Source organism: Chiloscyllium plagiosum, chromosome 5, assembly GCF_004010195.1.
Source record: "Chiloscyllium plagiosum isolate BGI_BamShark_2017 chromosome 5, ASM401019v2, whole genome shotgun sequence".
In the NCBI taxonomy this organism is placed as follows: domain Eukaryota; kingdom Metazoa; phylum Chordata; class Chondrichthyes; order Orectolobiformes; family Hemiscylliidae; genus Chiloscyllium; species Chiloscyllium plagiosum.
The window spans coordinates 49,737,398-49,748,111 of record NC_057714.1 but is presented as its reverse complement, the minus strand read 5'-3'; the positions used below and the strand labels follow the sequence as shown (position 1 = coordinate 49,748,111).

Sequence of the window (10,714 nt, the reverse complement as noted above, 5' to 3'; positions counted from 1 at the left end):
TTCGGTTTTTTTTCTCTCTTGTTAAATTTTGGCTATTGTATATTTGATTTAATTGTATATCAATGTTTATATTTGAGAGTTTTGTTTATTTTTGTAAACTTGTAAAAATGTTAAATTTCTAATAAAAATATCTATTAAAAAAAAATTGTAAGGAGATATGAGACAGAATTTGATTTTTATTTCTACTCCAGTGGCAAAACAATGAAATAACAACAGAATTAATTAAAAACTCTTAGCATATGAGTTGCAACACTACAACAGTGCAGAGGCAGGAGTGCTATAAGCTGTATTGCATCCCAGATCTCACTGAGAAGCAGAAACACCAGACAGGAGAGATTTTGAAAACTTGAGACTCTTCTGACACTATTTATGCTATTTATGAAAATAATCTGTTCAGATCAGAGCTAAAGGGAAGAGTGAGGCAAATGTTTGTGAGTACCTACTTCAAATGTTCTTAGCAAGAGGACAACAAGAGGCTCTTTGAACATGCAGAAGGTTTTCATTGACATCACACTGTGCTGCACAGAAACATATTCATTCTCTATCTGGCTAAGAGATTGAGTGTTCAGTGTTCAACACAATTGCAATCTAGCTGACTTTCCCTCTGTGATAAGAAATCAATGCAAGCCACCAAGACTGGCACATAGTATCTTTCTTTTTCAGTTGGACAGAACAGATAGTCCCAGTAGAGTGGGACAAGGGAAGAGAGGACATGATTACAGAGTGTAGCATGTGACAAGTAAAGCTTAAAAGAAAGGGAAGGAATGAGAATGGGTTCACAATCTGAAGGTGTTGAACTCAATATTAAGTCCAGAAGTTTGTAAAGTGTCCAGTCTGAAAATGAGATAGAACATAAAACATAGAAAAATACAGCGCAGTACAGGCCCTTAAGTAAAGCTTAAAAGAAAGGAAAGGAATGAGAATGGGTTCACAATCTGAAGGTGTTGAACTCAATATTAAGTCCAGACGTTTGTAAAGTGTCCAGTCTGAAAATGAGATAGAACATAGAAAAATACAGCGCAGTACAGGCCCTTGATGTTGCGCCGATCCAAGCCCACCTAACCTACACTAGCCCACTATCCTCCATATGCCTATCCATTGCCCGTTTAAATGCCCATAAAGAGGGAGAGTCCACCACTGCTACTGGCAGGGCATTCCATGAACTCACGACTCGCTGAGTAAAGAATCTACCCCTAACATCTGTCCTATACCTACCACCCCTTAATTTAAAGCTATGCCCCCTCGTAATAGCTGACTCCAGCCTGGAGATGTTGGACTCCAGGCTTTGCTTAAGCTGAGAAACATTCCAGCTAAATGTCAACAAAAGATTGGGAACAAGGACAAAATATTTGCAGAAAAGCCAGCAGAAAGATCAAAACCAGAGGACAGTATGTAAATATTGCAGAGGGCATCTAACAAAAGAAAAGCATGTTCAGCAGTGCAAAGTGCAATTGAAGATGCCTGAAGTAATGTATTGACAAGCAAAAGCACTTCACCTGGTTCCTGACTAAGTGAGATCTGTAGCAGAGATGCAGCAATCAATAGATGTGAAAACAATGCAATAATTTGATGAATTTGTGGATTGTTCAGCAAAGTTCTTACCTAATTTGTCATCAGAGTGTGACTATCTGTGCAACTCACTGCTAAGGATATGCAATGGTATTAGGTTACAAAACAAGAAGCAGTTCTCAATAGAATCAAACAACTAGTGATGACAGTGACAGTGCTGAGGCACTAAAATTTCAAAGATGAAGTCACTTTGCAGTGTGAAGCCAGTGTGAAAACTCAAATGCAGCAAGGACAACCAGGTGCATTTTCATCCAGGATGTTATGTCAAACTGTGACAATATGCTGAAATTGAGAAATAATGTTTGGCTGTTGTATCCATGTATGTTGGATAACATGCGTAACTTGTAACTACAAATGACAGTACGTGATTTTTTTTAATGATAAAGAGGATATTCAGAGAAATGCAGTTTTATTTGGTGTGCTGACTGGCTTGCAGTAATGATATGATCCCAACTTTGCTGTAAGTGCCTTTGTGTGCAGTCTTTGGAAGGCATTAAACACACACCACATGAATTTTTTTTTTCTTTCTGTTTTATTTTTTCTCTCTCAATTTTCTCTTTCTCCTTTTCTCTTTTTTTTCCTTCTTTCTAGTTTTTCTTCTCTCTCTCCCTGCTCTTGGTTTTCTTTGGCTTTCTTAATTACAGTTTATTTTTCTCTCCATCTTTTGATTGTTAATTTGTTTCGTTCCTTGCTGAATCTATCTTCCTTTCTATGTGTACCTATATTTTTCAGACTCTGTCTAGCATGCATTCCCTTTCACCTGTACCTCATTGATCTTCACTCCATCAGCTCTCTTTTCTCTAATGCCGTTTCTTCAGGTATTTTTCTATTTCTTCCTGATTTTCTCACCTTATCTGTTTGTCTCTTCAGTCCTTTTCTCTATCTTTCCTCTCATTTCTTTCTTCTTTTCCTTAATTGACTGTGTGGTTTGTCTTCTTGGCAAGAGTACAAGTTAGGTGGCCAGACAGCTGATGATAATGGGCAGTGCAAATTGAAGTAGTCCACAAGGTTAGTGAGAGGAAATGTGGAATAGGAGAGGATTGAGGACTGGACAATGCCGTCACAGTGATTGTGGGAGTTTGACTCTGGTAACTGTGCAAAAGTATGAATGACATAAGAGAGGTGACTGAGCTGTGCTGAGGAGGAAATGTGCCATAATTGATCACCACTCATCCCTGTCCCTGTGGCTATCAAATTATGTTCACGTTGATGATTCTCACCACTTAACCGGGTTGCCCAGTTCCAATAATCTAATCTCAGAATATTGACACTGCTCAATTTTTAATATAAATGGAATATTCTATGCAATTGGTTAAACAAAAATCTACAAAAACCTCACTATAATTGAAATGCTACACCACATCAGTGTGTTTACATAGATGCTCTAGTATGGTGTTTTCTATTTGGGGGAAAAATGTCATGCTCTAAGCTTGTTATGCATACATGATCATAAGGTATATCGTTGTCATTCCATTAGATTACTTCATTGCATTTTTTTTTTAAAATGCTAATGCTTTATGATTCTGCCAAACTTCAGCCCTCACAGTCAGTGCTGACAGAATGGCTGACAGCTTTCACACATTGAAGTAGGTGGCTGCAGAATTAAGTTGTTTATTAAGCTTAATGCTTTCCATTTTACCATTGAGTTATACAAGTTATACTTTCTGTTATAAATATTTTTATATACTGGAAATAGTAATTTTCTATGTTTGCTATCTCTTTTAAATGAGCATCACTTATGTGGATCTCTACAGAGATGCAATTGAATTCAGTCCAGTTTCTTTTAGTTATACACATGCACACTTCACTGTAAAGGCTGCCCTCTGCAGACATCATTAAGAACAGCCTAAATCCCTTCAGTTGATTAATTTGCCTAAATTAAGAGTAAGAGTTGGCAAAATGGCTTAGGACTCTTTCACTTAAAAACACTTTGTCCTGGTAGCATCATAGGAAATTGCCCCTTACACAGCACAACACTATAAGCTGAATAACCCCAGGTTTGTTCTTCTTCTGAGTTGATTTTATTTGAGTGGTGAATTGATGCGCGACAGTTCATTACTGTCACTTGGAAGGGGAAGAATCAGCTTAGGTTCCTGCTCTCTGTTGCTATGCAAGGTTCCCCACTGGAATGTACATGGTGCCTGGATGCCAAAATCAGGCACTATTGACATGCTTTTCACAACCTGCAGTCAAATGCTCACCAAAGCTTCGTGTGTAAAGAAAGTGTCCACAAATGCCCTTGGAAACCATACTCTAGAAGGAGTTATTACCTTTGGAAGAGGAGGACAGAAAAGGAAAGAAATTGACATAATTAAAGAAATTGGTAAATATTTCTCTTTGTTCAATTTGCAAATTCTTTACACAGTATGGTACAGACATAAGCGGATTAGAAACTCTTGGATTCAATTCCCCGATGTTGATGGGTTTTCCAGTCTTCGATTATCGTCAACAACCTGCATTCCTACAGCATTTTTCAAAGGCAACTGTCAAGGCACTTCAACAGCAGAAAGCGTAATGGTTGCTGAGACCTGAAAGGAGAACCTAAGAAGGATGATGGACATGTAGATTGAAGAGATTGGTTTTGGAGGTGCATGACAATTAGAGAGGAATAGGGTACAGTTCCCAAAAGTACAATCCAATTGGTAATAGCCTCTATCAAAAATGGTCAGGGCGAAAAGGAAAGAGAAATATATAAAAAGCTGAAGTTAAAGGAATGGATATTTCATGGGAATATCCATGTAATGAACTGTCGCGCATCAATTCACCACTCAAATAAAATCAACTCAGAAGAAGAACAAACCTGGGGTTATTCAGCTTACACAGCACAACACTATAAGGGGCAATTTCCTATGGAGGGTGAGGGAGAAAAATACAGAATGGAGAGAAAACGACGAGCCTGGAGAATAGAAGAGAGAGGAAATTGTCGTACAAGACATCTCAGAAGGATTTTAAGAGGCAGAAAGTCTAAGTCAGTAAGGTTGGGGTGGTGAACAATTACTTTTTGTGTAGCAAGGTAAGCAGAAGTTTGACCAAGTTGGAGTTAGATTGGGAAGACAGCAAAGAGAGATTTGGAGCAATAGAGAATTATGATGTTAAAACATCTGGAAAGGGGAAAGAGAAGACATTCTCTATGGTCTTTATGGTTGATGGGATACTGGGTCTGAACCACAGCACAGATTCTAACATTGCATTCTTGATTACAAACTGTTTGGTTCAGTGAGAGATGGTGACCAAGAGGAAGTGATTGAGTAATTCCAAGGGAGCAGGGATGGAAGGTTAGCCTTTTTTTTTTGGGACTGAGATGTGGTCAATACTTTACATATAGAGGGTCACTCTGTCGGTTTATGTATGTTAACAACTGGATGGAAATAAGAATAGCCCCATTGGTATCTCCACATAGCATGTTGTTGGGAGGGTGTAATGACAAGCTAGTGTTAGGGATGCACCAATGCCAGTGCTATATTTCCATAGCTTCAATATCTTCAACAAGCAATGGAGTTAAAAAGGAAAGACTTATTGAACTGAATAGAAGCGAGGCATTGAAAAGAGAGAGACGTGACGTACAATCTATCGTGCTGTGGAGAGCATCAGGAGGGCTAATGTACCATGGCCACAATCACAGAGGATCTATTTATAATACGTTAGATCATTTTGACGCTCTTTAAAAAAAAAGTCAAACTGAAAAGATCTTAAGAAAAGATATTTTTAACAAAAATTGAGCAATTTAGATCATTCACCACTCATCATTTTCTTTTCCAAATTTAATGTTAGAGAAAAATAAATGCAATAAATATTTACATATCAGCTCCATGTCAAACATCTGTGGCTTGATTTCTTTCTTTGTTAACTTATTATGAGTGACTTTGGTATAAAAACTCGTATTTAGTTTCTTTACTCTAGAAAGTGAGATTTAATATTGACATACTGTCTCATCTGTACCACTGTCCTCTAAGATATCGGCAGAGTACTAATTCTGGCTTCTTGGGCATTCCCAGTTGTCACTATATCACCACTGGGAGCCATGCTTTCAGTCGGTTAGGACCCTTGTTCTGGAATTCCCTATCTACATGACTCCATTTTGCTTTCCTTCCCTAAGATACTCCTTAAAACCTATCTCTTTGACCGAGCTTCTGGTATGCATGTTGCTCCAGATAATAGGGATCATTGTAATGTTATCTTTTTATGCCTTTAACCCAGCAATTCACAAGAAACACTGGTGAAGAAGCAGCACATCGGGCACGTGGCCTTTATTACAAAATCAGCAGTTTCTTTTAACTAAGTTTCTAAAGGTCTTGTGACTTTTAGTGGGATTAATGAACAGGTGGGTGATGGGAAAGAAGTGGGTAGCCAGATCTGGATGAGGTGTAATACTGAACAAGGGCTGGGTTGTTGGGCCAGGGGAGCGGTTGTGGTGTGGAGGTAAAACGGCAAGGGTCCGAGTTGTATCCTGGAGATAGGTAATCAGGTCAGGTGATTAGTCAAGTCGTGGGATTGAGTGATCAGTCTGGGGATGCATCAGGGATGTGCAGGAGTAGTTTGAGCTTTGAGCTTGTATGTTTGAGGGTGCTGAGGGTTGCATTATTAATCACGAATTACACCAGAGAGTAAGCAACATAACAATTTTAGGTGAAAGTGAGTACTGCAGATGCTGGAGATTAGAGTCAATTTTCGGGTTAGGTATCTGGATGAGTACTGAATATCCAGCCCAATCTCAAGCGCAGCTCAGTGTAACTATTTGCATAGTTTTCCCAGGCATTGCAAATCAGCTCTTTGGAAATTGAAACTTCCTGGACAATTACAGTGCGTATACACAGGTCAAACCTCTCTCTGCATCCTGCTGCACACTAGCAGCAAAGGTTATATCCATTACTGCCCCCAGAGTCTGGGAAATCTAACCTAACCTCAGTTTCATATATTATTTCAGGATGCTCCTGCAAAGTGATATGGGATATTTCATAATGTTGCGAATGCTGTATCAATATAAGTTGTAGTTGATTTCTTTACATTGCTGGAATGTGTTATAATGAAATAAGGCCTGCTTAACTGGGTATGTCTACTTTTGACCATTTTTCATAAACTAAACATTACAAAGCTGACTTTCTTTTTTCACAATGCTAGGTCTGTAGAGCCACCTCAAGACAGTATATCAGTATCTGGAGTTCAGGAGAAACAACGGCCAAAAGCTCCACGCCTAAGGAAACTTACAAGACAGTACAGCTTGTGAGTTCTTCGTGATTGCTTACCTGAAGTTCTTTTAATTTAGTCAAATGTCCACCATAATGTCTCAAAAAGGGAAAAATCGTGAACATTTGTATATAAGATTCATCATGTTGCATATTTAATATTTGAATCTTACCAATCACCAACACTGGTTGTTAAGACAGAAGGTTACACTGTATGCATTAACCAGTGTGAAGGTAATGCAATGAAGTGTTGCACACTATACCAAAAGAAGGACGAGTTCACTATACTGAAGGGTATAACTTAAGTAGGCATAGTGAAATAACAAGGTTTAATTTCACACTCATGAGTTACTGTATTAAATTTCCAGTCTTAGCTTGGAGATCATGGAATTGCTGGCAATACCATGTTGCAAAGAAATGTGGGAATGAAAACCGTCATCTGCAGCTATACCTTGCTAACTACAGCATATCTGGATGAATAAGTCTGTTGGTCTAGTTATACAATGCATGTTTTGATAATTTGGCAGTGTGACTCTGAGCTTTACAATTCAGTATCATGCAGCATAACTACCCTCTCCTTTTGATTACATGTGAAACACCAGATGATTAAAAACCTTAACTATTAAGCTGTGTTTAGGGGAAGCGAGTCTGGTCTTTCTGGTCATCCCAATGCTTAACTCGGTGCTTAACACAACACACAGAGCTTATTTCAGAAAAAAAATCACAAAACACAGCTGCAAAAATCTAAGCACATCATTAGAGAATGTTATGGGATTACAAAAGCAAAATAATGCCGTGCTGAAAATCTAAAATAAAAACAGAAAAGACTAAAAGTACTCAGTAGATCATGCAGCACTTGGAAAGAAAGAAATAGAGTTAATGTTTCAGGGCTATCAATAACCAACCAAGAAAGCAATAATTTCCAGTGTGATTAAGAGCATGAGTAAGGGCAACCATGGAAAATTAATGCGTTGTGCAGAGCTCTATTAAAATGGATTATTGGATGATGTATTATCATTTTCGCAAGAGTGTTTTGGTTCCATATTCGAGTATTTGGACCTGTATTTAAGGCGTAGGTATTGCAAAATTCTTTATTTACATTTTTTGATGAAATCTGGAAATCATGAACTGTGCCAGCATTAATTACCCATTCCTACCTGCTTTTGAGAAAACAGGGGTCGGCTACTGCCTTGGACCACTGCGGTCTGTGTGCTGAAGGTACGCTCACAGTGCTGTTAAGGTGAATTAGAACTTTAATCCACTGACAAAGAAGGAATGATATACTTCCAAATGAAAATTACGGATGACTTGAAGAAGAACTAATGGTGTTCCCTTGTACTTTCAACCTTTGTTCTTCTTTGTAGTAAAGTTTGAGGGTTTGGAAGCTGTTTAATAATGAGCCTTAATGAGTTGAATTCACCCATCTGGTAGATGATGTAAACTGTAGCTACTGTGCACCTTTGGTAGGTAAGGTAGTGGATGAGGTGCCAGTCAAGTGGACTGCTTTATCCTGGATGGTGTCAAACTTAGTGTTTTTGGAGCTGCATTCATTCAGGCAATTGGGGAGGATTGTATCACACTCCTGACTTGTGCCTTGTAGGTGGTAAAAAGGCTTTGGGGAATTGGGAGGTGAGGTAAACCATTGTTTTTTCCTATCTTTGTAGCCACAGTATTGATGTAGCTAGTCCAGTTAAATTTCTGGTCAATAGTAACACCCAGGATATTGCTGGAGAGGAATGGGAATCTCCTCCTGAAATTGCAGGGGAGATGGTTAGATTCTTTCTTGTGACAGATGGTCATTTCCTGCCACTTATAAGGAAAGAATGTTACTTTTTTTTTTCATTCTTTCAAGGAATGTGGACATTGCTGGCTAGGGCGGCAGTTATTGCCCATCTCTAATTGCCCAGAGGACAGTTAAAAGTGAAGCATATTCACCATCTGTCTGGGGTTCTCTATTATTAGCCTAGTGACATTACTACTATATCACCACCACTTGCCAGTCCAAGCCTGAATGTTGACCAGATCACATTTATATAGGCATGGACTTCTTCATGTGAATATTTGCAAATAACATTGAACACTGCAACCATCAATAAGCATCCATGTCTGATGATATGGTGGAGGGGGTGTATTTGAAAAAAACAACTAAAACTGGTGGGGTTAGGACACTTCCCTGAAAACTCATTCAGTGATGCCCAGGGCTAAAATGATAGACCTTCAACAATCACACCCATCTGCCTTTGACAAGTAAGAGAAAGAAAACAATTTAAAGTTCAAATCCTGACCACAGAGATGAGCTCCTGTGCCTCATATTTGAAAGCAGTCAGTAGCGTGTGGGAGACTATGGTTTAGTTGTATTATCGCTAGTGTTTTAATCCAAAAACTCAGTTAATGATAGAGTCATAGTGCTGTATAGTATGGAAACAGACCCTTGCCAATCAGATACCTTAAATTAAACTAGACCCATTTGCCAACATTTGCCCCATATCCCTCTAAACCTTTCTTATTCATATACTCATTTGGATGCCTTTTAAATGTTGTGATTGTATCAGCCTCCACCACTTCTTCTGGCAACTCATTCCATACACGCACCACCCTCTGCATGAAAAAGTTGCCTCTTAAATCCCTTTTAAATTTTTCCCCTCTCAGCTTAAACCTATGCCCTCTGTTTTTGGACTCCCTAACCCCTGGGAAAAGAGTTTAGCTAGTTACCCTCATGATTTTATAAACTTCTGTAAGGTCACCTCTGATGCTGCAGGGTGTAAAGCCCTAGACTATTCAGCCTCCTTCCATAGATCAAACCACCCAACCCTGCAAATCCTTGTAAATCTTCTCTGAATCCTTTCAAGTTTGACAACATCCTTCCTGTTGCAGGAGACCAGAATTGCATGCAGCATTCCAAAAGTGGCCTAACCAATGTCCTATACAACTGCAACATGACCTCCCAACTCTGATATTCAATGCACTAATGTATAAAGGCAAACAAACCAAATGTCGTCTTGTCTACCTGTGACTCCACTTTCAAGGAACTATGAACCTGAATTCCAAGATCTCCAGGACTTTGCCATTAACTGTATAAGTCCTTCCCTGATTGTTTTTCCAAAATACAGCACCTTACATTTATCTAAATTAAACTCTATCTGCCACTCCTCAGCCCATTGTCCCAATATGATCAAGGTTCTGTTGTACTCTAAGGCAACCATCTTCACTGTCCACTACACCTTCAAGTTTGGTGTCATTTGCTTATTAACCATACCTCTTATTCTGGGAGACTGGGTTCAAATCCTGTCATGTGGAATATGAATTCAATTTTTTAAAAATCTGGCATTGAGAGTCTAATGATGAACATGAATCCATTGTCAATTGTTGGAAAAACCCATCTAGTTCACTAAAGGCCGTTAGGGAAGGAAATCTACTGTCCTTGTCTAGCCTAGATTTGAATCCAGATCCACAACAATGTGGTTGACTCTTAACTGCTCTCTGGGCAATAAATTCTGGCATAGTCAGATCTGCTCATACTCTGTGAGTGAATACATTTTAAAAAAGCATTCCAGAGGTGTGGATCCAGAGGCCAATCTGCAACAGAGTGACATTATAAACTACAAGATGAATCAGTGGTGAGTGATCAAACCAGGACCATCTAAAAAGAAACCAAAAATGTCCAACCTCCCCACTCAGTGAGAAATTGAATTTCGATTTGTCACTGTAAAAGTGTGATTGCTTTATATATGACTAAATATATTGATAAGTAAGAAAGGGAATTTGGAACAACACCACATAACAACGCACAGTCAAGTCAAGGATAGTTTTTCTTTGAACAGCATGTTCCAGATAAAGTTGATGAGCTGGAAGCTGTTTTGAAAGCTCAACAGTCATTTTTTTCGAAACCAGCAACAAAAATAAGTCCTGCTGTGAAGCATCCTTTTACGTTTGTCATCTTCTGGCAATATACAAGAAATCAT

General features: G+C 38.7%; 1 protein-coding gene across 1 annotated transcript in view; it reads left to right on the top strand.

Annotated features, from left to right (window-relative positions):
* LOC122549886 (band 4.1-like protein 4B) overlaps window positions 1-10,714 on the top strand; it is a 385,280-nt gene that overhangs the window by 332,981 nt on the left and 41,585 nt on the right. Inside the window, exon 20 of the mRNA XM_043690060.1 lies at window positions 6,688-6,789. Coding sequence (XP_043545995.1) covers window positions 6,688-6,789 — 102 coding nt within the window. The remainder of the gene's footprint in view (window positions 1-6,687; window positions 6,790-10,714) is intronic.